General features: G+C 37.8%; 1 protein-coding gene, 1 long non-coding RNA gene and 1 other non-coding gene across 6 annotated transcripts in view; 1 reads left to right on the top strand and 2 right to left on the bottom strand.

The window, feature by feature from the left end:
* LOC147581533 (uncharacterized) overlaps nt 1–20,169 on the bottom strand; it is a 45,128-nt gene extending 24,959 nt beyond the window's left edge. The window contains exon 1 of the long non-coding RNA XR_015250008.1: nt 20,070–20,169. This is a non-coding gene — a long non-coding RNA (uncharacterized LOC147581533). The remainder of the gene's footprint in view (nt 1–20,069) is intronic.
* TEX15 (testis expressed 15, meiosis and synapsis associated) overlaps nt 1–27,610 on the top strand; it is a 103,318-nt gene that overhangs the window by 33,403 nt on the left and 42,305 nt on the right. For all 4 annotated transcript variants that reach the window (XM_086703382.1, XM_086703381.1, XM_086703380.1 and 1 more), the window contains exons 3-4: nt 3,954–4,104; nt 17,643–17,808. In XM_086703382.1, the coding sequence (XP_086559508.1) occupies nt 3,966–4,104; nt 17,643–17,808 (305 nt within the window). In that variant the 5' untranslated portion in view covers nt 3,954–3,965. The remainder of the gene's footprint in view (nt 1–3,953; nt 4,105–17,642; nt 17,809–27,610) is intronic.
* LOC112870074 (U6 spliceosomal RNA) lies at nt 19,410–19,517 on the bottom strand. The gene has a single exon (XR_003224465.1). It is a non-coding gene; the product is annotated as a U6 spliceosomal RNA (small nuclear RNA).

Below are 27,610 nucleotides of genomic sequence, written 5' to 3'. Positions count from 1 at the left end.
ACAAGCTGAAACACTCTTTTACTCCCAGAAATTCCCAAGCCCTTTTCTTTTTTCCCTTTAACTTGCCTTTATACCTTTTATTTCTTGCCATTTGCCCTTGTGAGCACCGCCAGCCCACTGTTACAGGGAAGCAGAGATAAAGGAAACAAAGGCATTCTTATTTTATTCTTAATTGAAAAGGTAGTGCTCCTGATATTTAGCAATTTGCTATAAATTTTTGGTGTTCGTTACCAATTTTTCTGTCGCTTCCTCTTTCCTAAGATTTAAAAAAAAAAAAAAATCATAAGTCTATGAGATAATCATACTCTATTGAGAGAATCACTTGATTTTTCTTTTTTAGTGTATAGGCAAAATACTTTTAAAAGGTTTATGTAGTAAATGAGATGTACATATTTCCTATTGATAAATCTCCCTTGCATTTCTGGGGTGAACTCAGATGGTTTGTGATATATTAATATCGTTTTTACTTTAATTTTTTTATTTTTTAAGTTTATTTGAGAGAGAGAGAGAGCACAAGCAGGGGAGGGGCAGAGAGAGAATCCCAAGCAAGCTCCACATTCTGTGCTGAACCCAACATGGGGCTCAATTTCACAATTGTGAGATCATCACCTGAACTGAAGTCAGGAGTTGTATGCTTAACCAACTGAACCATCCAGGAGCCCCATAATATCATTTTTACTTTTAGAATCAGTTTGTAGGGGCGCCTGGGTGGCGCAGTCGGTTAAGCGTCCGACTTCAGCCAGGTCACGATCTCACAGTCCGTGAGTTCGAGCCCCGCGTCAGGCTCTGGGCTGATGGCTCAGAGCCTGAAGCCTGTTTCCGATTCTGTGTCTCCCTCTCTCTCTGCCCCTCCCCCATTCATGCTCTGTCTCTCTCTGTCCCAAAAATAAATAAACGTTGAAAAAAAAAATTAAAAAAAAAAAAAAAAAAGAATCAGTTTGTAACTTCTAATTTAATTTCTTCTTGACAGTACTAAGATGATGAATTCTTGTAAATCCTTCTTAAATGTTTTAATAATTTTTTCCTAGAATGTATTATTTTGTATAATCTTTAAGTGTGTTAGCTTAACATTGATCATAATATACATACTTATTTTTTAAGTGTTTATTTATTTACTTTTGAGAGAGAGAGCATGAGTGGGAGAGAGGCAGAGAGAGAATCCCAAGCAGGATTCACACTGTCAGCATAGAACCCGATGTGGTTCTTGATCTAACAAACCACGAGATTATGACCTGAGTGAAAATCAAGAGTCAGACACTCAACCATTTGCATACATATGTAAAAACATATCCTGTTATATACTACAGAACAGGATATGTTTATGGGACTGTGAATATGAATATAAAGATTTATATGAATTTGTTATCACTTTAATATGGCTAAGTTGTTTAGGCTGAAGTTTTTCAAGTATTATTCCTACTTGAAAAATTGCTGGGTGCAACTTAATAAAGAACATTGAAGGGCGCCTGGGTGGCTTAGTCGGTTAAGCGTCCAACTTCAGATGCTCAGGTCATGATCTCACAGCTTGTGGGTTTGAGCCCCACATCAGGCTCTGTGCTGACGGCTCAGAGCCTGGAGCGTGCTTCACATTCTTTGTCTCTGTCTCTCTCTGCTCCTCCTCTGCTCATACTCTTCTCTGTCTCTCAAAAATAAACAAACATTAAAAAAAAAATTTTTTTGGGGGGCGCCTGGGTGGCGCAGTCGGTTAAGCGTCCGACTTCAGCCAGGTCACAATCTCGCGGTCCGTGAGTTCGAGCCCCGCGTCAGGCTCTGGGCTGATGGCTCAGAGCCTGGAGCCTGTTTCCGATTCTGTGTCTCCCTCTCTCTCTGCCCCTCCCCTGTTCATGCTCTGTCTCTCTCTGTCCCAAAAATAAATAAACGTTGAAAAAACAATTCAAAAAAAAAAATTTTTTTTTAAAGAACATCGAATACCATTGTGCCCTGAATATTCATTTTTCACTACAGTTTTTAACTTAGCTAATTTGTGACTTAGTGTTATCCTAAGCACTAAGGAACAAAACCAGTGAATTTCAGAGGCCCACTTTATTAGTAAATTGTACTAGAGGAACATTGTATAAGAAACCATACAGCTAAAATAGTATCCACCTTTCCTGAAAATACAATTTAACTATAGTTAAAGGCAGTATTGAGGATTGTTGCAGCACTTGGCCCTTCCAAGTATATTCAAGTGATGGTAGTATCACTTTGTGTACAGTAGGTATAGATCACGATTAATTGAAAAGTTTTCTTGTAATTTAAGTCATTAAATAAATTATTCTTCCTTTTCCCCCTTACCAGATGAACATGGCTATCTTGACAACTATCTACTATCTCTCAGGCTGGTATATCTTGGCAGCAGTATTTCTTTTGTTGTTGCTGTTAAAGATTTTATTTTTACATAATCTCTGCACCCAACACAGGGCTCAAACTCACAATGCCAAGATAAAGAGTCACGTGCTCTACCAACTGAGTTAGCCAGGTGCCCTGACTCAAGATAGTGTATCTTGTGGGTGTTCTTGTTAGGTGACAACACCACTGGTGTCTATCAGTGAAGCTAGATGAGAGAAAGGCTGATATTCTGTTTCTAGAGATTTCTGTCTATTCAGATTCCCTATTCTGATCCATGTTTGGGAGATTGTAAGATTATCTCCCATAAAGGGTGGAGTGGGGATTGAAGGGAAAATCTTTTGTGAACCTTCTGTAGAATTTTATCCTTTATGATCCTTCTGTAGAATTTTGGCAGCTCTTAATGTAGATTATGAGCTAAGTTGGAACTAAGCAGTTAATAGCTATCAGGAGGTCCATGAACCATATTATGAAATGGTATGAAAAAATCCATGTCTACATATATTTCTGTGTGTAGACTCCATAACTTTCCTTCAATACCTAGTATGAGTTCTACTTGAAAGGTTAAGAATTAACTGTATGTGTTGGGTGGGAGGGGAGGGAGGGTTGGAGAGAGAAAGAAGGGAGGAAAAGAAATCTGTTATAGTATGACAATATATGAGGTCTTAATCCATTTATAGAGTGATACTATGGAACATTAGCCAATGATTGACTGTTTAGGCAATCCACTGTAGGGATAGTCCTGTAGTAGTTGATTTACAACTTTAGGTTTTTCCCACAGGCAGAGATTCTGATTTAGAGAATTCATTCTGTTCACAGAAGTGTATAGACAAAATGCTTTTTAAAAACATAGTATTTGGGGGGCGCCTGGGTGGCGCAGTCGGTTAGGCGTCCGACTTCAGCCAGGTCGCGATCTCGCGGTCCGTGAGTTCGAGCCCCGCGTCGGGCTCTGGGCTGATGGCTCAGAGCCTGGAACCTGTTTCCGATTCTGTGTCTCCCTCTCTCTCTGCCCCTCGCCCGTTCATGCTCTGTCTCTCTCTGCCCCAAAAATAAATAAACGTTGAAAAAAAAAAAAAAACATAGTATTTGGCAAGAATTTTACCAAATGTTAATAAAAAATTGTTGTTCAGAGGTGACTGGGTGGCTCAGTCGGTTGAGCATCTGGTGTCAGCTCAGGTAATGACTCATAGTCCGTGAGTTTGAGCTCCACATTGGGCTCACTGCCGTCAGCATAGAGCCTGCTTCAGATCCTCTGTCTCCTTCTCTCTCTGTCCCTACCCCATCAAAATTAAATAAACATTTTTTTTAAATTGTTTGGAAGTTATTAAACTTTTCAGGAACACACACTTTTAGTTACCCCATTACAGTTTTATAAATTACAGAGAAAAGGTTTATTAGAAGCTACAAAATAAATATTTAAAACATTATGTAAAAGCTAAAGCTGTTAATTTTTTATTTTGGGTGACCTGACAAATTGTGATTGGAACCTGTTGTGAGTGTGACCAAGACAGTGTGTTCAATTCCATGTAAGAAACTTTAAAGTTTTACTGCCATTGCCTCTTACTTATTAATTGACCTTTTGTTTAATAATTTTGGGTTGATTTTAGGCCACCAACAAAATGGAAATGAAAGATATTGCTAAACACAAGACACTATGGAAAATGAACTCAACCAGTGAGCCTTTATTACTTGCTGGTGTAGAAGTCAATCCTTTGAAGAAATTCACTATTCCCAAGATCAGGAGGGCAGCTGGGAAAGGTAATATTTACTATTTCCAAGGAAGGCGGGGTTATTTCATAACTATTACTGCATTTTTCTGATTCTTAGTTTGTGTTCATCTTCTGTTTTGACTATATAAAATTAGATGAAGTCATGCCTTTAATTCCTTAAACACACATGTACCTTTGGTTCACACACAATGAAACAGACATGTCTCATCCCTTTCACTAAGTACACTTAAAATTGCTGGACATTATACACAAAACAAATAGTAGAAGACTTTGGAAGGTGTAGAGAAGATGGACCACTTAAAAACCCTGGGACTCAAGGAATGTCACTGCAGTAAGTTCTCTGGATTTTATGTTTTTGTTTCCTCCATGTCTCAGATCATATGCCAACAGTCCAGGAATACCAGCTGGAATAGACACAGAAAGCCCCAAGAAAAGTGTCTTCTCCCTTGAAAAGGACTAGGAAGGGCACATCCTAGAAAAATAGAAACTTATTTGACAGTATATCCCTTACTCCTACAAAAAACTAGGGGGAAAAATATAGCCGGTACACCTTTGTTAGCAAAAGCTAAGTGGAGGGCTTAGACTTCTATCCACTCCTCTCCCCTTCATGGCAGTAACAGGTTCCCCTCCCTGGCATCCCCTCCCCTGCAGTGTCACTGGTTTTCCATCCCTGCCCTGTGGTGATGAGCCACCCCTTCTCACTTGGAATAGAGTCCATGAAGACCAAGTATGGAGCCTGGACTGCTATCACACCTGTCAGTTACAAAACACCTGTCCCTTTCCCACATTGTCATTGGAGGCTGAGTCAGGAGCAGTAACTTCTACCCCTTTCTCATGGTAACAAAGCACCCCCCCCCCCACACACACACACACACAGTGTTGTTGGAGACTCTGTAGGGAGCCAGGACTTCAGTCCAATCTGGTGGTAAAGAAATCAGTCCCTCCCTTTTCTTACTGGCAGTTTCCCCTGTTAGCTCAGTTTCAGTAGAGGCTTGGTAAAACCCAAGATTAAATATGATCCAGAATATCTTAACAATATCCAAAATGACCAAAATAAAATTTTTTGAAATCACTCATTTTCTACCAACCAGGAAAAATATCAACTTGAATGAGACAAAGTAATCCATAGATGCCAATACTCTGATGAAACAGATGTTGGAATTAATCTGACAAGGCTCTTAAGGCAGCCATTATAATGGTGTTTCAGTAAGCAACTATGAACACTCTTGAAACAAATGAAAAAAATAGAAAATCTCAACAAAAAAATGCAAAATGTAATAACCAAGTAGAAATTTTGGAACTGAAAAATACAATAATCAAAATAAAACCTCAAAGGATGGATCCAGAGAAGAATTGAGAAGAAGACATTGGAAATAGTCAGTGAATTTGAAGATAATAACAATAGAAATTACTCAGCCTGAATGACACGGGAGAACGTACACATGCACACACAGAAAAAAATACCAGAGCTTCAGGAATGTGTGGAACAATAATATAAGATTTAACACCTTTGTCCTCAGTGTCCCCAAAGAAGAAGAGAAAGAGTGTAGAAAAGTACTTGAAGGAATATTGGCTAAAAAATTTCCCAAATTTGGCAAAGGGCATAAACCTGCATAGTCAAAAGGCTGAAGGTTCCATAAACCCAAAAAGTCCATGCTATAGCATAGCATAATCAAACTTCTGAAGACTAAGAACAGAAAAATCTTGAAAGCAACTAGAGCAACCACATATCTATAAGGGGAAAAAAAAATTTTTTTTTTTAAATTTTTTTTTTTCAAAGTTTATTTATTTTTGGGATAGAGAGAGACAGAGCATGAACGGGGGAGGGGCAGAGAGAGAGGGAGACAGAATTGGAAACAGGCTCCAGGCTCTGAGCCATCAGCCCAGAGCCTGACGCGGGGCTCGAACTCACGGACCGCGAGATCATGACCTGGTTGAAGCCGGACGCTTAACCGACTGCGCCACCCAGGCGCCCCGGGAAAAAAAATTTTTTAAGTAAACTCCATGCCCAACAGGGGGCTTGAGCTCATGACTCCCAAGAGTAAGAGTCATGTGCTTCAACCAACTGAGCCAGCCAGGTGCCCCTATAGGGGAAAATTTTTTTGAATGACAGATTTCTCATTAGAAACCATGGAGCCTATGGGGCGCCTGGGTGGCGCAGTCGGTTAAGCGTCCGACTTCAGCCAGGTCACGATCTCGCGGTCTGTGAGTTCGAGCCCCGCATCAGGCTCTGGGCTGATGGCTCAGAGCCTGGAGCCTGTTTCCGATTCTGTGTCTCCCTCTCTCTCTGCCCCTCCCCCGTTCATGCTCTGTGTCTCTCTGTCCAAAAAATAAATAAACGTTGGAAAAAAATATTAAAAAAAAAAAAAAAAAAGAAAGAAACCATGGAGCCTAGAGGAGGTGGCATAACATTTAAGTATAGAAGGAGAAGAACTGTCAACCCATAGTTCTGTCCCTGGCAAAAATATCCTTCAGGAATAGAAACGAAGTAGACATTTTCAGATGAAGTAAATTAAAATTTTTTCATCAACACATGGCTGAAAGAATGGCTGAGCAAAGTTCTCTAAACAAAGCAACAGAAGAAGGAAGCTGGGAACATTAGGAATTAAGGAAAGATTCAGAATACAGGGAAATATAATGAGCCATCCTTCTCTTGAGTTTTATAATTATGTTTGACAGTTGGAAAAAAAGTTGTAACATTCTCTGATGTGATTCTCAGTGTATATAGAGGAAATAATTATAAAGTGAGATGTTACCATTGGAAGGAACTGGGTGAATGGGAATATAGGTGCTCTCTGTATTATGTATTATATATTACAACTACATGTGAATCTACAGTTACATCAGAATTAAAAGATTTTTATAAAAATAGATCAAAATGGATTTTTTTAAATGTTTGAGTAACCCATAGGAAGTCAGGAAAATGAAATCAAGAATTGAACGGTGGAGGAAAAAACAGATAAATGGCAGGCTTAAGCCCTAACATACCAATTATATTAAGTGTAAGTTATATATACCAATTAAAAAAACGGGTTGACACAATATATTTTTATTTTTTTTTAATAGGAAATTTATCGTCACTTTGGTTTCCATACAACACCCAGTGCTCATCCCAACAGGTGCCCTCCTCAATAAACATCACCCACCCTACCCTCCCTTCTACCCCCCATCAACCCTCAGATTGTTCTCAGTTTTCAAGAGTCTCCTATGGTTTGGCTCCCTCCCTCTCTTTTTTAGAGTCAATGGGGGAGTTCTCCTCCCCCATGGTCTTCTGTTAAGTTTCTCAGGATCCACATAAGAGTGAAAACATACGGTATCTGTCTTTCTCTGTGTGACTTATTTCACTTAGCATAACATTCTCCAGTTCCATCCACGTTGCTACAAAAGGCCATATTTCATTCTTTCTCATTGCCACGTAGTATTCCATGGTGTATATAAACCACAATTTGTTTATCCATTCATCAGTTGATAGACATTTAGGCTCTTCCCATAATTTGGCTCTTGTTAAAAGTGCTGCTGTAGGGGCGCCTGGGTGGCGCAGTCGGTTAAGCGTCCAACTTCAGCCAGGTCACGATCTCGCGGTCCGTGAGTTCGAGCCCCGCGTCAGGCTCTGGGCTGATGGCTCAGAGCCTGGAGCCTGTTTCCGATTCTGTGTCTCCCTCTCTCTCTGCCCCTCCCCCGTTCATGCTTTGTCTCTCTCTGTCCCAAAAGTAAATAAACGTTGAAAAAAAAAAAAATTAAAAAAAAAAAAAAGTGCTGCTGTAAACATTGGGGTACAGGTGCCCCTATGCATCAGCACTCCTGTATCCCTTGGGTAAATTCCTAGCAGTGCTATTGCTGGGTCATAGGGTAGATCTATTTTTAATTTTTTGAGCAAGCTCCACACTGTTTTCCAGAATGGCTGCACCAGTTTCCATTCCCACCAACAGTGCAAGAGGGTCCTGTTTCTCCACATCCTCTCCAGCATCTGTAGTCTCCTGATTTGTTCATTTTGGCCACTCTGACTGGTGTGAGGTGGTATCTGAGTATGGTTTTGATTTGTATTTCCCTGATGAGGAGCGACATTGAGCATCTTTTCATGTGCCTATTGGCCATCTGGATGTCTTCTCTAGAGAAGTGTCTATTCATGTTTTCTGCCCATTTCTTCACTGGATTATGTGTTTTTCGGGTGTGGAGTTTGGTGAGTTCTTTATAGATTTTGGATACTAGCCCTTTGTCCTATATGTCATTTGCAAATATCTTTTCCCATTCCATCGGTTGCCTTTTAGTTTTGTTGATTGTTTCCTTTGTAGTGCAGAAGCTTATTATCTTCATGAGGTCCCAATAGTTCATTTTTGCTTTTAACTCCCTTGCCTTTGGAGATGTGTCAACTACGAAATTGGTGCGGCTGAGGTCAGGGAGGTTTTTTTCCTGCTTTTTCTTCTAGGGTTTTTATGGTTTCCTGTGTCACATTCAGGTCCTTTATCCATTTTGAGTTTATTTTTGTGAATGGTATAAGAAAGTGGTCTAGTTTCATTCTTCTGCATGTTGCTGTCCAGTTCTCCCAGCACCATTTGTTAAAGAGACTGTCTTTTTTCCATTGGATGTTCTTTCCTGCTTTGTCAAAGATTAGGTTGGCCATACTTTTGTGGGTCCAATTCTGGAGTCTCTATTCCATTGGTCTATGTGTCTGTTTTTGTGCCAATACCATGCTGTCTTGATGATTACAGCTTTTTAGTAGAGGCTAATGTCTGGGATTGTGATGCCTCCTGCTTTGGTCTTCTTCAAAATTACTTTGGCTATTCAGGGCCTTTTGTGGTTCCATACAAATTTTAGGATTGCTTGTTCTAGTTTCAAGAAGAATGCTGGTGCAATTTTGATTGGGATTGCATTGAATGTGTAGATAGCTTTGGGTAGTATTGACATTTTAACAATATTTATTCTTCCAATCCATGAGTGTGGAATGTTTTTCCATTTCTTTATATCTTCTTCAATTTCCTTCCTTAGCTTTCTATAGTTTTCAGCATACAGATCTTTTACATCTTTGGTTAGGTTTATTCCTAGATATTTTATGATTCTTGGTGCAATTGTGAATGGGATCAGTTTCTTTATTTGTCTTTCTTTTGCTTCGTTATTAGTGTATAAGAATGCAACTGATTTCTGTACATTGATTTTGTATCCTGTGACTTTGCTGAATTCATACATCAGTTCTAGTAGACTTTTGGTGGAGTCTGTTGGGTTTTCCATCTATAATATCATGTCATCTGCAAAAAGTGAAAGCTTAACTTCATCTTTGCCAATTTTGATGCCTTTGATTTCCTTTTGTTATCTGATTGCTGATGCTAGCACTTCCAACACTATGTTAAACAACAGCGGTGAGGGTGGACATCCCTTCGTGTTCCTGATCTCAGGGGGAAAGCTCTCAGTTTTTCCCCATTGAGAATGATATTAGCTGTGGGCTTTTCATAAATGGCTTTTATGATGTTCAAGTATGTTCCTTCTATCCCGACTTTCTCGAGGGTTTTTATTAAGAAAGGATGCTGAATTTTGTCAAATGCTTTTTCTGCATCAATTGACAAGATCATATGGTTCTTTTCTTTTATTAATGTGATGTATCACATTGATTGATTTGCGAATATTGAACCAGCCTTGCAGCCCAGGAATGAATCCCATTTGATCATGGTGAATAATTCTTTTTATATACTGTTGAATTTGATTTTCTAGTATCTTATTGAGAATTTTTGCATCCATATTCATCAGGGATATTGGCCTGTGGTTCTCTTTTTTTGCTGGGTCTCTGGTTTAGGAATCAAAGTAATGCTGGCTTCAGAGAATAAGTCTGGAAGTTTTCCTTCCCTTTCTATTTTCTGGAACAGCTTGAGAAGGATAGGTATTATCTCTGCTTTAAATGTCTGGTAGAATTCCCCAGGGAAACCATCTGGTCCTGGACTCTTATTTGTTGGGAGATTTTTGATAACCGATTCAATTTCTTCGCTGGTTATGGGTCTGTTCAAGTTTTCTATTTCTTCCTGTTTGAGTTTTGGAAGTGTGTGGGTGCTTAGGAATTTGTCCATTTCTTCCAGGTTGTCCAGTTTGTTGGCATATCATTTTTTATAGTATTCCCTGATAATTGCTTGTATTTCTGAGGAATTGGTCATAATAATTCCATTTTCATTTATGATTTTATCTATTTGGGTCATCTCCCTTTTCTTTTTGAGAAGCCTGGCTAGAGGTTTATCAATTTTGTTTATTTTTTCAAAAAAACCAACTCTTGGTTTCGTTGATCTGCTCTACAGTTTTTTTATATTCTATATTGTTTATGCTCTGATCTTTATTATTTCTCTTCTTCTGCTGGGTTTGGGGTGTCTTTGCTGTTCTGCTTCTATTTCCTTTAGGTGTGCTATTAGATTTTGTACTTGGGATTTTTCTTGTTTCTTGAGATAGGCCTGGATTGTAATGTATTTTCCTCTCAGGACCTCCTTCGCTACATCCCAAAGCATTTGAATTGTTGTATTTTCATTTTCATTTGTTTCTATATATTTTTTAATTTCTTCTCTAATTGCCTGGTTGACCCATTCATTCTTTAGTAGGGTGTTCTTTAACCTCCATGCTTTTGGAGGTTTTCCAGACTTTTTTCTTGTGGTTGATTTCAAGCTTCATAGCATTGTGGTCTGAAAATGTGCATGGTATGATCTCAATTCTTATATACTTATGAAGGGCTGTTTTGTGACCCAGTATGTGATCTATCTTGGAGAATGTTCCATGTGCACTTGAGAAGAAAGAAACAAGGGCCCTGAATGATACAATATATTTTTTCTTTTTTTTTTGATACAATATATTTTTTAAGATGACTGAAGTATATAATGTTGATAAATCCACTGCAGATATAGTGATACACATTTTTTAAAGTAACATAGGCAGAAAGGCCATGGAAACAGCCAAAATAAAGCAAGACTAGCTTTATTCATATCAGATAAAGCAGAATTCTGAGAAAAGAAAATTACCAGGAACAAAGAGGGATGTTGCATAATGATGAGAGAAAAGGTCAATCTACCCATAAGACATAGCAAACCTTAATGTGTATACATCAAACAACAGAGCTTCAGTATGCATGAATCAAAATTGTTAGAAATTAAAGAAGAAATGGACAAATTCAGATTTATAGCTGGAGACTTTAGTATACTTGTGTCAACAATTGGTAGAACTGAACTATTAAGGCAGAAAATCAGCAAAGATACAGAAGAACTTGACACCATCAAACAACAGAATCTAATTGACTTTTATACATGACTTCACCCAACAACAGCAGAGTAGATATTCTTTTCAAACGCTTATTTGACACTAATCAAGATAGACAATATGTTGGGCCCTGAAACACATCTCCCCATATTTAAAGAATTGAAGTCATACAGAATATGTTCTTGGACCATATGCAAAGTAGAAATTCATAGAAAGTAATAGGTCTCAAGACACATGGAAAATAACACATTTCTAAATATTCATGAGATTTCAAGAGAAATAAAATGCATTGAATCAAAATGAAAATGCAACACAGCAGAATTTTAGGGACACAGCTAAAGCATTGCTAACAAATTTATAGCACTGAATACTTAACATTAGAAAATAGAAAGGATTTAATATGATCTAGTAATTCCACAACTGGGTATTTATCCAAAGAATACAAAAACACTAATTCAAAAACCTGTATGTTTATTGAAGTATAACTCACAATTGCTAAATTATGGAAGCAGCCCAAATGTCCATTGATAGATGAATGGATAAAGAAGACGTGGAATACTCTCTCTCTCTCTCTCTCTCTCTCTCTCTCTCTCACACACACACACACACACACACACACACACACACACACAGTGGAATACTATTCAGCCATAAAAAAGAATGAAATCGACATTTGCAACAACATGGATGGATCTAGAGAGTATAATGCTAAGCAATATAAGTCAGTCAGAGAAAGACAAATACCATGTGATTTCACTCATATGTGAAATTGAAGAAAATAAATGAACAAAATTAAAAAGAGACAAGCCAGTGGGGCACTTGGGTGGCTCAATTGGGTACGTGTCCGACTTTGGCTCAGGTCATGAATCTCCATTTAAGAGTTTGAGCCTCCTGTCTGGCTCTGTGCAGACAGCTCAGAGCCTGGAGCCTGCTTCAGATTCTCTGTTTCCTCTCTGCTCCTTCTCTGCTCATACTCTGTCTCTCTCAAAAATAAACAAACACTGAAAAAATTATTAAAAAAAGAGAGAGACAAGCCAAAACCAGACTCTTAACTATAGAGAACTGATGGTTACCAGAGGGGAAGTGGGTAGAGATATGGGTGAAATAGGTGAAGGGGAGTTAAGAGTACATTTATCTTGATGAGCACTGAGTAACTATAGAATTGTTGAATCACTATATTGTACACCTGAAACTATATGTTAACACTGTATGTTAACTGTTCTGGAATTAAATTTTTAAATTTTTTTTTCAACGTTTTTATTTATTTTTGGGACAGAGAGAGACAGAGCATGAACGGGGGAGGGGCAGAGAGAGAGGGAGACACAGAATCGGAAACAGGTTCCAGGCTCCGAGCCATCAGCCCAGAGCCTGACGCGGGGCTCGAACTCACGGTCCGCGAGATCGTAACCTGGCTGAAGCCGGACGCTTAACCGACTGCGCCACCCAGGCGCCCCTGGAATTAAATTTTTTAAAAATAGGAATGATTTCATAACTAACTTCAGCTTCCACCTTAAGAAAATAAGAACGGAATCACAAGCCCAAAACAAGCAAAGAAGGAAAATCAATGAAAAATAAGTTGGTTGATTGAAAAAATAAAAAACTTGACAAACCTTTAGCAAGACTGACAGAAGGGACAAATATTACAAATTACCACTATCAGGAATGAAATGGGATATCATTTCTGACCCACAGCATTAATGGTTAATAAGGGAATACTATGAACAGATCTACTTACATAAACATAGATGAAATAGACCCATTTGTCAGAAACTACAAAGTGACAAAACATTGTTGGAAAAGAAATCTCCAGACCCAGATGGTTTCACTGGAGAATTCTAAACATTTAATTAATTAACTATTAATTTAATTATTAATTTAATTATTTTATTTTTGAGAGAGAGTGAACACAAGCTGGGGAGGAGCAGAGAGAGAGGGGGACAGAGGATATGAAGTGAGGTCTGCACTGACAGCAGTGGGCACAATGCAGGGCTCAAACTCATGAACCATGAGATCATGACCTGAGCCAAAGTAGGACACTCAACCGACTGAGCCATGCAGATGCCCCAGAATGCTATACATTTAAAAAAGAGTTAATACAAATTCCACAGAACCTCTTCCAGAAAATAGAAAATAATTTTATGATATTACAAGCAGACAAATGCAATACAAAAAAAGAACAACACATGCCAATATCCATCATGAATATTGGTGCAGAAATCTTATACAAAATATAAGCGAATTCAACAGCACTGTATATAAAATGAATTAGACCAGAGTACCAAAGAAAATTTATTTGAGGGATGCAAACCTGGTTTTGTATTTGAAAGTGAATCTATATTTGCAGGATAGAGAACAATTGCATAATCATATTAATTAATGCAAAGAAAGCATTTGACAAGTTTCAACACTCATGACAAAGACCCAGCAGACTAAGAACAGGGCAATTTCCTCAACTTGATAAGGAGTATATTAAAAATGACTGTAGCTAACATCACACTTAATGATGAACAACTGAAGTTTTCTCTGTAAGAGAAGAAGGCAAGAACATTCTCATTTACCATCCTTATGAACATAGTGCTGGAAATTGTAGCCAGTGCAAAAAGTGAATGAAATTGATTTAAAAACAAGAAAAGAAGAAATAAAAAAAAAAGAAAAGAAATAAAACTTTCTGTTTGAAGATAACGTAGGGAAACCCAAGGAATTTACAAAAAAAAAAAAGTCCCAACTAGTAAGTCCAGCAAGGTCACTGGATGCATGATTAAAATAGAAAAATCATAGAAGCAACTAAGTGTCCATACATGGTTGAATGGATAAAGAAGATGGAGTATATGTGCACACACACATATACACACAGGAATATTATCCATAAAAAAGAATAAAATCTTGCCATTTGTGACAACATGGATGGACCTAGAGGGTATTATACTGTGTGAAATAACTTAGAAAAACACAAATACCATATGATTTCACTTAACATGTGGAATCTAAAAAACGGAACAAGTGAACAAAAAAAAAGCAGAAATAGACTCATAAATACAGAAAAGAAACTAAGGGTAGCCAGAGGGGAGAGAAGTTGGGGGAATGGGCAAAATAAGTGAAGGGGATTAGGAAGTACAAACTTCCAGTTATAAGTTAAGTCATGGGAATGAGAAATACAGTCTAGGGGATATAATTAATAATATTGTAGTGACTTTGGATGGTGACATATGGTAACTATACTTATTGTGGTGAGCATTTTGTAAAGTATATAATTGTTGAATCATTATGTTGTATACCTGAAACTAATATATTATTGTATACCAACTCAGCTATGTCTCAATTTTTAAAAAATGGAAAAAATCAGTTAAATTTTTATAGATTAGCAAGGAGCACGTGAAAATTAACATGACTATCAAACATAATGCCATTTATAATAGCTCAAAACATGAAATACATATGTAGAAGTCTAACAAGTACATGTATGGTGTTTTTTGCTTTAAACAAAAAATGCTGATGAAAGAAATCAAAGAGAATCTGTTACTGGGGAGGTGTACTTACATTCATGGATTAGAAGACTCAGCATAATGAAGATGTGAGTTCTCCACAAATTTAGATTTATTGCCATTTCTCTCAAAACCCCAGCAAGTCTTTTTGTAAATAAATTTATTCTCAAATTTGCATGAAAAGGCAAAGAAACTAGAATAGCTTACACAATTTTGAAGTAGAAACACAAAGTGTAATTACTCTGCTCAATACTAAAAGCTTACTCTGTAGCTACAGTAATCAAGACAGCATAGCAGTGGCAGAAGAATAGACATGAGTGGAACAGAATACAGACTCAAGAAATAAACCCACATTAATACACTTGTTTGATTTTTTTCAATTAATTTTTATGAAAGTATATTCAATGGAGGAAAGGTAGTCTTTTCATCAGATATTGCTGGAGCAGTTGGACAGCATCCATAGGCAAGAAAATGAACTTCTCCCTACTTCACACAAAACATAATTACAGTTGAATCATGGGTGGGGCCTGGCTGGCTCATTTTGTAGATCATGCGACTCTTGATCTCAAGATTGTGAGTTCAAGCCCCAAACTGGGTGTAGAGATTACTTGAAACTAAAATCGTGGAAAAAGAATCATGGGTTTAAATGGAAAATGTGAAACTAAAATTTCTACAAGAAATCTGAAGAATCTAGAACAGTTCTCAGAAGTGATGTCAAAAGCACAAGGTATACAAATTTGAGCCCCACACTGGGTATAGAGATTACTAAAAAAAAAAAATAAATAAACTTTAAAAAAAAAAAAAGGAAAAGTTGATAAATTGGCTTCATCACAATTAAAAATTTTTGTAAAAGACTGTTAGGTAAGTGAAAAGACAAGCTTAGTGGGAGAAAAGGTAGGGTTTTGTTTTTTTAAGTATAGTTGACACACAATGTTACATTAGTTTCAGGTGTACAACATAGTGATTCAACAAGTCTACATTATGCTGTGCTCCCGACAAATGTAGCTACTATCTGTCACCATACAATGTTCAACACTGTTAAGTACCATTGACTATATTCCCTGTGCTGTACCTTTTCTCCCCATGACTTATTTATTCCATAATGGGAAACCCATATCTGCTACTCCCCTTTACCCATTTTGCTCTTCCTTCCACCCCCGCTTCCCTCAGGCAACCATCAGTTTTTCTATTTATGGGTCTGATTTTTACTTTTTGTTTTTTATTTTCCACATATAAGTGAAATCATATGGTATTTGTTTTTTCTCTTTCTGACTTATTTCATATAGCATAATATCCTCTAGGTCCATCCATGTTGTTGCAAATGGCAAGATCTTATCCTTTTTTGTGACTAATATTAAATTGTAAATATATATACCACAACTTTTTTTAAAAATTTTTAATGGTTTTTTTTTTTTGAAAGAGAGACAGAGCGTGAGCTGGGGAAGGGCAGAGGAGACACAGAATCTAAAGCAGCTCCAGGCTATGAGCTGTCATCACAGAGCCCGACGTGGGGCTGGAACCCATGAGCTGTGAGATCATGACGTGAGCCGAAGTCAGACACTCAACCGACTGAGCCACCCAAGCACCCCTATATACCACATCTTTATCCACTCATCTATCATTGGACACTTGGGCTTCTTCCATACCTTGGCTCTTGTAAATAATGATGCGCTAAACATAGGGGTTCATGTATCTTTTCACATTTGTGTTTTCATTTTTGGGGGTAAAAACCCAGTAGTGGAATTACTGAATTGTATGGTATTTCTGTTTTTAATTTTTTGAAGAACTAACATTCCCACCAACAGTGCACAAGGGTTCCTTTTTCTCCACATCCTCGTCAACACTTGTAAATCGTGTATCTGAGAAGAACTCAGATCTTGAGCATGTAAAGTGCTTTGCAAATACAATAGTAAGAAAAAGATATTCCCATAGTAAGGAAAAAAACATGAACAGACATTTCACTAAAGAGGATGTACAGACAGCAAATGAGCATATAAAAAGATGTTCAACATCATAGCCATTAAGGAAATGGAAACCACAATAAGATACCACTACTCATCTGATGAAACAGCTAAAATTAAAAGAATAACAATGCCAAATGTTAGCAAAGATGTGGAGAAACCAAATCAGTCATATAACCAGCGGAAATGTAAGATAGCTCAGCCACTCTTTGAAAAACAGTTTGATAGTTTCTTAAAAACACCAAACGTGCAATTATCATATAACCCAGAAATTGCACTTTTGTGCATATCCCAGAGAAGTGAAAACTTAGGTCCACACAAAAACCATACACAAATGTTCATAGCAGCCTTATTTGGAATAGCCAAAAATTGGCTACCACCTAGGTTTACAGTGAGTGGATGGTTAGACTATGGTACATCCATACCATGGAATATTTAGCAATAAAAAGAAACCATCTACTGAAATAACAACTTAGTTGGATCTCAAAGGGATTATCTTGAATGAAAAAAGCCAATGTCCATAGGTCACAAATACAAAATTCTATTTAACAAAACATTCTTGAAATGACAAAGGTATAGAATATGGAGAACAGATGAGTAGTTTTCAAGACTTAGAGGCAGAGAAGGAGAATAGGGTTATCAGTATGATTCTGTTTATAAAACAGTAAGGGAGATCTTTGTGGTGATGAATCTTGATTATAGTGGTTGCCATGAATCTATACATATGGTAAAATTGCATAGAACCGTACACACAAATACAAGTATATGTAAAACTGATAAAATCTTAAGATCTGTGGATTGTACCAATATTATTTTTCTGGTTTTGATATTATATGTCATTGTGTAGATGTACAAAGATGTAATTTTAAAGTCAAATAACCACTTGCCCTTTTCTTTATCTTTAGCTTACTTGTCACCTTGTTGCACCAACACTAGAGAGTATAGTTTCATACATGATACTCTTAACCAGTGCCGGCTTGATGTAGGCTGTGATCTACAATCATCGTGGCAGTTTGGGGATACAAAACTGGTTCACAATGAGGATCTGGAAAAAAAATTTACTTCTAAGAGGTAAGTTATTATGACCTATAAGTTGAGATTTTTTTTTCATTTTTACTATAAAGTTTTATATAAATTAGTAATTTCTACCATTTGAGATTTGGTAAGTACCACTAAAAAAATAAGTACAGAGATTATTTATTCATTATTTTATTGGGTTCTCATGGCCTTGTGTAATGGTGAAGAGCTAAGTGTGATATTTTGGTTAATAAATTTTACAGGTTAACGTAGCCAGATTTCAGACACATGTAGTTTTTTAATCCTGATAAATTTTTCAGAAGCATATATCAGCACATTTATTGAGCAGCCATTGTATAGATTCTTTGTGCCTCCTGCATAATATAAAACAGCAGTTAAAGAATTCAGAAAAATGGGGGCACCTGGGTGGCTTAGTCGGTTGAGCATCTGACTTCGGCTCAGGTCATGATCTCACAGCTTGTGAGTTTGAACCCCGAGTCAGGTGCTGACAGCTCAGAGCCTGGAGCCTGCTTCAGAATCTGTGTCTCCCTCTCTCTCTACTCTTCCCCCCACTTGTGTCCTCTTTTTCAAAAATAAACAAACATTAAAAAGTTTTAAAAAAGAATTTAGAAAAATAACTTTTTTTTCCTTGACTCAACCATTCAGAGACTTAGTTGATGTTTTAATTTGGCAAGATTATATCTGGCTATTTCCAGCTATTCCACTAGAGCCACTATTTTTTTTCTTCTGAAAAACTTTTGAGTGTAGTTAACACATAGTATTTACATTAGTTTCAGGTATACAACTATTTCTGATACTAATTTTTCAAAAGTACTACTTGTACTTTTTGGGAAGGCATAATCCATTATGTTGTTTTGATAAGAAAGAAGAAAAGCATATGCAATTTCTCATTATAAACATTTTGCATTTATAGGTCTAGATCTTATGTGAATACAATATAGCTTTTTCATTTTCTGAATTTTTCTCCTTTATCAATTTGCATTTAATGTAAAACCTAACTGTAGTTTGATGCAAGACCCATACTTAGAACTCATTTTGGAATGTTTTTTGTTTCTTTTTTTGTTTTAAAATTAATTACTCTTGACTCACACATACATACCCCCTGGTATCACTTTGAGAGAATTGGTGGGACTGACAGATATAGTGGATAGCATATTCTTTCATCTAGACACCACAGTTTTGAGCAAAAGTAGAATGGACTGGATATATCCTGCCACTTCCAAATTGAAGTAATAGTTTGATCAAAAATTAATTCCTGGTATTGCTCTTTGATTTTGGTTCTTCTAGGCTTTTTAAAATTTTACCCTTTTTTGTAATGCCCCCCTGCCCAACACTTAATTTACAACCTCTTAAAGTTAGCAGAGAAATTAGAACCATGAAACAAGACATGTAAGAACATTGCAAATAACCAACAATATAGATTTATTGGTTTCTTAGGTATTTGCCCAATTAGACAAACTCATTTGTTTCCCATAGTACTTTATACTCATTTTTCTTACTACAAATATTGGTTTTGTCGGATGCTCCTGTATTGTGAGTTTTATCTCATTTGTGTTTATGTCCATAGCATGAAACTGGCAACACAGTGGACACTTAATTGTTAAATTAAGTTAAATTTTTCTTTCTTTTTTTTTTTTTAAGTGGAATGTTTCACCAATTTGCATATCATCCTTGCACAGGGAGCCATACTAATCTTCTCTGTATCATTCCAGTTTTAGTGTATGTGCTGTTGAAGTGAGCACAAATTTTTATTTCATATTTTAAAACTCCATAGGTTTTAAAGGGCCCTTAATTAACCTTAAGGCACAAGTGGGAATAAAATAAAAGGAAAAATAAATAAGAATGGTTAGCAGAAATCAAAAAGAATGAAATCTTGCCATTTACAACTACGTGGATGGAACTGGAAGGTATTATGCTAAGTGAAATTAGTCAGAGAAAGACAAATGACTTCACTCATATGAGGACTTTAAGATACAAAACAGATGAACATAAGGGAAGGGAAGCAAAAATAATAAAAAACAGGGAGGGGAACAAAACATAAGAGACTCCTAAATATGGAAAACAAACAGAGGGTTACTGGAGGGGTTATTGGAGGGGGATGGGCTAAATGGGTAAGGGGCATTAAGGAATCTACTCCAGAAATCATTGTTGTACTATATGCTAACTAACTTGGATGTAAATTAAAACAATAAAAATAAACTTTAAAAAAGAATGGTTAACAGAAGAAAATAATAGAATGAAAAGAAAAGGTATAGTAACATTGACTGCTTCTGGCTTTTCTTTTTATCACTCACCTTGGAGGAGTTAATATGTCTATGGGCTCAGCAAAAGCAAGTATCTCCAAAAGGACACTAATTTCCACATCTTATCTCCATTCCATCTATCACTTCTTAAAATTTTTTTTTTCAACGTTTATTTATTTTTGGGACAGAGAAAGACAGAGCATGAACGGGGGAGGGGCAGAGAGAGAGGGAGACACAGAATCGGAAACAGGCTCCAGGCTCTGAGCCATCAGCCCAGAGCCTGACGCGGGGCTCGAACTCACGGACCGCGAGATCGTGACCTGGCTGAAGTCGGACGCTTAACCGACTGCGCCACCCAGGCACCCCTCCATCTATCACTTCTTAAATGTGAAATAGGTGAAAGCGTTAATAATCTAAACATCTATGTATTCGATCATTCATTAAACATCTGAGTGCCTATTGTGTCAGACACTATTTTTGATACCCTCAGAGAAAATGAGTGTTTTTTCCTCAGCCTTAAAGAGTTCACATTCTAGTTTAGAACACATAAAGCTAAATATAAAATACAGCGTTATCATAAACATACAGGTGCACAGATGAGGGACTGATTATTCTTAAGAATTTTAAGAGATGCTTTAAAGAATTAAACTTGAGCTGGTATTAATGGGTAAAAGAGAAACTGAATTATTCTTAAGGCCATTGCCTTATTTGTATCAGTTTGACCCTTTTTGTTTTAATATTACTTACTTTTAAACATTTCAAATTTATTGAAAGGATGTCATTTTAAAGATTGTCAGTACCCAACTTAATGTTATCGTTGAATTAGTACTTGACATCTCCGTTTCTGTTTCACCCCAGATGTAGTCTGATTCGTCCGTGGTTTACTTCATTTACTTTAACGGTAATTGATTCCAAGGGTGGGCTGAACTAAATCAGTTTGGGTCAGTAACACACTGAAGATGTATTGACGTGGGGGTCTCTAGGAAAGAGAAGCCAATCTGATGTGAACAAGGAAGCATTTTGCTTAAGCTACTGATAGCACCGCTGAGGTAATAAAGAGACTAGTGTTAAGACGACCCTAAAGCTGAGGACAGCAGGACAAAGAGATGGAAAAAACCTGGATCCTTGATGACATCTGGAGCCACAGAACCCATCAACCCTGATAAAAGCTGCAAGATTTCTGAATTTCTTGTTATAAGAAGTCAACTTATTTTTAAGCCAGTTTGAACAAGTTTCTGTGCTTGATGCCAACAGCATTCCAGCTGATACTGAATTTCGTACTGGGACAGGGGTACTTGCAAGTAAGAGATTGTATACTATGGATTTAACTTGGAGAGAGGGCAGTAAGGGTGCCAACTTGAGATGTTGGTGATATTCCCTTATACTTTGGGGCATAACCATTTGCTTCCTGAGGCTGTGGTTTGGAAGGAAATTATACAGAAATTTGAGGATATTGAAGTGCCCTGACCCTGTCCTACTTAGACCCAAAAGACCTTAAACATTCAGATTGCAGATTTGGTAAGAAAGATTCTTTCTTCATGTGGTTTCACAGGTCAGCCTCATAAAATTAGATTGAGGTAAAGAATTCATCTTTTCTGAAGTTAGTTTGAATTTCGGATTAGAAAAGAGATTTAACAGGAGATAAGTATGCTATAGAGCACATACTTTCAACCTTCCCGATACCTTCTTTAAGTATTTTCTACTGGGTAAATGGAAACTACTCAGGTTTATACAGTAAAGGTATTTTTTATTTTTTTATTTTTTATTTATTTATTTTTTTAAATTTTTTTTAACGTTTATTTATTTTTGAGACAGAGAGAGACAGAGCATGAACAGGGGAGGGGCAGAGAGAGAGGGAGACACAGAATCTGAAACAGGCTCCAGGCTCTGGGCCGTAAGCACAGAGCCCGACGCGGGGCTCAAACCCACGGACCGTGAGATCATGACCTGAGCTGAAGTCGGACGCTTAACCGACTGAGCCACCCAGGCGCCCCAGTAAAGGTATTTTTTAAATGCAATGGGGGAAGAAATGTATAGTTTCTAATTGGAATGCAGTAGGTAAAGGCCATTCCAAATTCAGAGCCTTGGAAGATGGGAAGATTTAGAGGCTTGTTGCCAGGAGACAAAGTCCTAATTGCAACCATTGTCTAACCGTGATCTTGCTATGGTTACTAGCCTTTAGAATTTTGAGGGTAAAGAATACTAGCTGCTTCTTTTCAAAAGGACATACTGTCTGCTAAGGGCCAGTTAACACTGACCACTGCTGTATCATTGTTTACTTTTCTGAATTTAATTGTAGTTACCCTATTTTTTTCCTTTTACCGATGTATTTTGGGTGTAGATAATAATCTTATAGCTGTATTACCTTAATGGATGTTAACTATAGGGATCTATATCCAGACCTGTTGGAAATGAAGGCATGTTAGTCAGATCATGGATCTGAAGTTAGATGCAGTAACTGGATGACATTTTGGCTTGTTCCCTTTTTGTGAGTAGGTTGAAGGGTTTTGTGTGAGCCTAAGCATTTTTGAAAGTATATGTGTTAGAAGAAGGGTGTGTGCAAAGGGTAACCAAGTTAGTAGAATAGTCTTTCTAACAATTCTAAATCATCTTACATAATTTAAACTATTTTTTTGTCCTATTCTCCTTTATTGGTTTACTGATGTACAGGCCTGGTCTGTATGGTTCACTAGGATGCTGTATGAGACCTGCCTGGAAATCCTGAGATGAAGGCAGTGTCTCTATTAAGGACCGCAAGCAAGGAAGCTATAGGTCTAGTTGCTGCTTGGCAGCCTTCTTAAGACTTAGAGGAGACGGGGCGCCTGGGTGGCGCAGTCGGTTAAGCGTCCGACTTCAGCCAGGTCACGATCTCGCGGTCCGTGAGTTCGAGCCCCGCTCTGGGCTGATGGCTCAGAGCCTGGAGCCTGTTTCCGATTCTGTGTCTCCCTCTCTCTCTGCCCCTCCCCCGTTCATGCTCTGTCTCTCTCTGTCCCAAAAATAAATACACGTTGAAAAAAAAAATTTAAAAAAAAAAGACTTAGAGGAGACAAAGATAAAAGTAAAGCTATAGACAGCAGAAAGGAGAGTCAAAGCAAAGAAACTTGAATCCTTAATATTTTGGGGGAACTGAGTAAATTCAGAATCTGCCTTCAGTAGGCAGCACAGTACATCCCCAAAAATGCCCACATCTTGATTCTTAGAATCTGTGAATATGTTATTTTACATAACAACAAAGACTTTGCAGATCTGATTGCGATCACAAACCTGCAGATGGGCAATTATCTTGGATTACCTGCGTGAGTGCAGTTTCGAGATATGAGCTCTTAGAAATGTAAGAGGAAGGCAGAATGGGTCAGAGAGGAGACAGGAAAAATTTCAGAGGGATTCAGCCTGCTTTTCCTGGCTTTCAAGATGGAGGAAAGGTGTTATGACTCAAGGAATGCTGGTAACTTCTAGAACCTGGGAGCAGCATTCAGCAAACAGCTAGAAAGGAAATAGGATGTTAGTGCTCCGTCTGCAAGTAAATTTTGCCAACAAGTGAAGAGATCCTCCCCCAGAGCCTGAGACAGGAACACAGTTCAAATGCCACCTTTATTTTAACCTGATGAGACCTACATTGGACTTACGTCTTACTTAACTATAAAATAAACTTGATTTGTTTTAATCCACTGAGTCTGTGGTAATTTGTTCTAGCAGCAATAGAAAACTAATACCTGCCTTTATCATCTCCAGACTTCTTGTGTGAGTTAGAAATTTTTTCCAGGGCTCCTGGGTGGCTCAGTGGGTTAACCATCCGACTCTTGATTTTGGCTTAGGTCATGATCTCAGAGTTTGTGGGATTGACCCCCACTTGAGATTCTCTCTCTCCCTCTCACACTGCCCCTCCCCCACTCACACTCTCAAAAAAAATATTAAATTTTCCCTCTAGCTTTATTGAAATATGATTAACATATAACATTGTGTAAATTTAAAGTATATAATGTGATGATTTAATACATAGGTTATGAAATGTTTACCACAGTAAGGTTAGTTAACTCCTCTTTTACCTCACATCATAAACCATTTTGTTTTATTTTTATGGTGAGAATATTAAAGCTCTTTTCTCATAGCAACTTTCAAATATACAATACAATATTGTTAACTGTAGTCACCATGCTGTCCCATAGATCCTCCAAACTTATTAATCTTTTAACTGAAAGTTTGTACCTTTGACCAACATCTCCCCATTTCCCCTACACCCTAGGCCTGGCAACTCCCATTCTATTCTCTGTTTCTATGAATTTGATGTTTTTAGATTCCACATGTAAGTCAGATCAAATGGTATTTGTCTTTCTCTCACTTACTTCACTTAACATAATGCCCTCAAGGTCCATTCTTATGTCACAAACTGAAGGACTTCCTTTATTTTATTGGTGAATAGTATTCTATGGTGTGGGTGTGTGTGTGTACCCCATATTTATCAATTCATGTGTTGATGGATACTTAAGTTGTTTCCATGTCTTGGCTATTGTGAGTAATGCTGCAGTGAACATGGTGGATACAGATATCTCTCTAAGATAGCAAGTTCATCTCCTTCAGATACATACCCAGAAGTGGGATTGCTTGATCATATAGTAGTTCTGTTTTTAATGTTTTGTGGAATCTTCATACTGGTTTCCATAGTGACTGCACCAATTTATGTTCCCATTAACAATGCATCAGGGTTCCATTTCCTCCACATCCTCACCAGCACTCTTTATCTTCTTTTTTTTTTTTTTGTCAACGTTTATTTATTTTGGGGACAGAGAGAGACAGAGCATGAACGGGGGAGGGGCAGAGAGAGAGGGAGACACAGAATCGGAAACTGGCTCCAGGCTCTGAGCCATCAGCCCAGAGCCTGACGCGGGGCTCGAACTCACGGACCGCGAGATCGTGACCTGGCTGAAGTCGGACGCTCAACCGACTGCGCCACCCAGGCGCCCCTATCTTGTCTTTTTGAGAATAGCCATTCTAACAGATATTAGACAGTGTCTCATTGGGTTTTGATATGCATTTCCCTGATGCTTAGTGATGTTGAGCACCTACCTTTTCATGTACTTGTTGGCCATTAGTACATTTTCTTTAGGAAAATGTCCATTAAAGTTCTATGCCCATTTAAAAAAAATTTTTTTAATGTTTATTTATGTTTGACAGAGAGAGAGAGAGAGACAGAGCATGAGTGGGGGAGGAGCAGAGAGAGAGAGGGGGACACAGAATCTGAAGCAGGCTCCAGGCTCTGAGCTGTCAGCACAGAGCCCGATGCAGGGCTCAATCTCATGAACCTCGAGATCATTACCTGAGCTCAAGTCAGATGTTTAACTGACTGAGCCACCCAGGCGCCCCGCCCATTTTTTAATCAGATTGTGTTTTTGCTTTTGAGTTGTTACGTACCTTATGTATTTTAGGATATTAACCCCTTACTAGATACATGGCTTGTAAATATTTTCTCCTACTCCATAGGTTGTCTTTTCCTTTTGTTGGTTCTTTCTGCTGTGCAGAGTATTTTAGTTTGATATAGTCCCACTTCTTTATTTTGCTTTTGTTGCCTTTGCTTTTGGAGTTAGATGCAAAAAATCATGGCCAAGACTGATGTCTAGGAGCTTACTGCTTATGTTTTCTTCTGGGAGATTTATGGTTTCAGGTCTTACAGTCAGGTCTTTTATCTGTTTTGAGTTAATTTTTATGAGTGGTGTAAGAAAGTAGTCTATTTTGCATATAGCTGTCCAGTTTTCCCAACACCATTTATTGAAGAGACTGTCCTTTTCCCATTGTATGTTCTTGACTCCTTTGTCATAAATCAATTGACCACATATGCCTGGGTTTATTTCCAGACTCTATTCTGTTCCATTGATTTATATGTCTGTTTTTATGCTAGTACCATGCTGTGTTGATTATTATAACTTTATATTATCATTGAAATCAGGGAGCATTGTGCTTCCAGCTTTGTTCTTCTCTCACGATTACTTTGACTATTTGGGGTCTTTGTGGTTCTATATAAGTTTTAGGATTATTTATTCTATTTCTATGAAAAATGCCATTGAAATTTCGGTAGGGATTGCATTGAATTGTAGATTGCCTTGGGTTGTATGGACGTTTTAAAAATGTTAATTTTTCTAATTTCATGAGCGTGGAATATCTTTTTACTTGTGAGTTCTTCACTTTGTCTTAATAGTGACAATAGTGTCTTAATAGTTTTCAGTGTACAGGTCTTTCCCCTCCTTGATTAAATTTATTTCTAGGTATTTTCTTCTTTATAATGTAGTTGTAAATGGGGTTTTTAAAAAAGATTTTATTTATTTTTTATTTTCATTAGAGAGCATGTGAGCAGGGGAGGGGCAGAGGGAGAGAGAGAGAGAATCTTTTTTTTTTTTTCAATATATGGAATTTATTGTCAAATTGGTTTCCATACAACACCCAGTGCTCATCCCAAAAGGTGCCCTCCTCAGTACCCACCACCCACCCTCTCCTCCCTCCCACCCCCTATCAACCCTCAGTTTGTTCTCAGTTTTTAAGAGTGAGAGAATCTTAAGCAGGCTCCATGCTCAGCACAGAGCCCCGCACTGGGCTCCATCTCACAACCATAAGATCAAGATCTGGGCCAAAATCAAGAGTTAGATGCTTATCTGACTGAGTCACCCAGGCACCCCTCTTCTCTTCCTGATAGTTGTTTTTAGCTTATAGAAGTGTAACAATTTTCCGTATATTGATTTTGTGTCCTGCAACTTTGCTGAATTCATTTATTAGTGTGAGAGTTTTTTGGTGGAGTTTTTAGGATATTCTGTATATAATATCAAACCATCTGCAAATGTGACAGTTCCAATTTGGATGCCTTCTTTTCCAATTTGGATGCCTTTTATCTCTTTTTCTTGCCTAATTCTTCTAGGTAGGACTTCAATACTATGTTGAATGTGTAGAGAAAGTTTGAATTCTTAGTAGGGCAAATTCTTTTTTTTTATTAAAAAAATTTTTTTAACGTTTTTTATTTATTTTTGAGACAGAGAGAGACAGAGCATGAATGGGGGAGGGGCAGAGAGAGAGGGAGACACAGAATTGGAAGCAGGCTCCAGGCTCTGAACCATCAGCCCAGAGCCCGACGTGGGGCTCGAACTCACGGACCGCGAGATTGTGACCTGAGCTGAAGTCGGACGCTTAACCGACTGAGCCACCCAGGCGCCCCAGTAGGGCAAATTCTTTATCTCCATTTCTTTGTGCCAGTTATTAGAGGTTTACTATATACCTTTGGTGGAGTCATGTTTCCCTGATTCTTCATAATCCTCATAGCTTTGCGTAGGTGTCTGTGAATTTGAAGAAGTGGTCACCTCTTCCAGACTTTATACATTGAACGTTGGTAAGTGTAGACCTCACCTGCAAGTGGGGGCAGGGTACCACGGCTTATGGTAGCTCCAGATCTGAGGGGCGTGGATGGCAACTTATTGGATTAGGTCTTGGCCTGCAGAGTATTGGCAGTTTTGTGGTCCTTGGTGAGTGTTGCCAGACATTCACATAACCTGCATGAGCTCTTGGGGTTCTCAGTGTCTTCCCCTGGTCTGTCAGCTAGGGACCAGAGCAGTAGT

This window comes from Puma concolor, chromosome B1 (assembly GCF_028749965.1).
Source record: "Puma concolor isolate L17-30 chromosome B1, mPumCon1.1.hap2, whole genome shotgun sequence".
Taxonomy (NCBI): Eukaryota; Metazoa; Chordata; class Mammalia; order Carnivora; family Felidae; genus Puma; species Puma concolor.
Note: the sequence above shows the minus strand (reverse complement) of the source record. Positions and strands in the feature narration are given on the sequence as shown.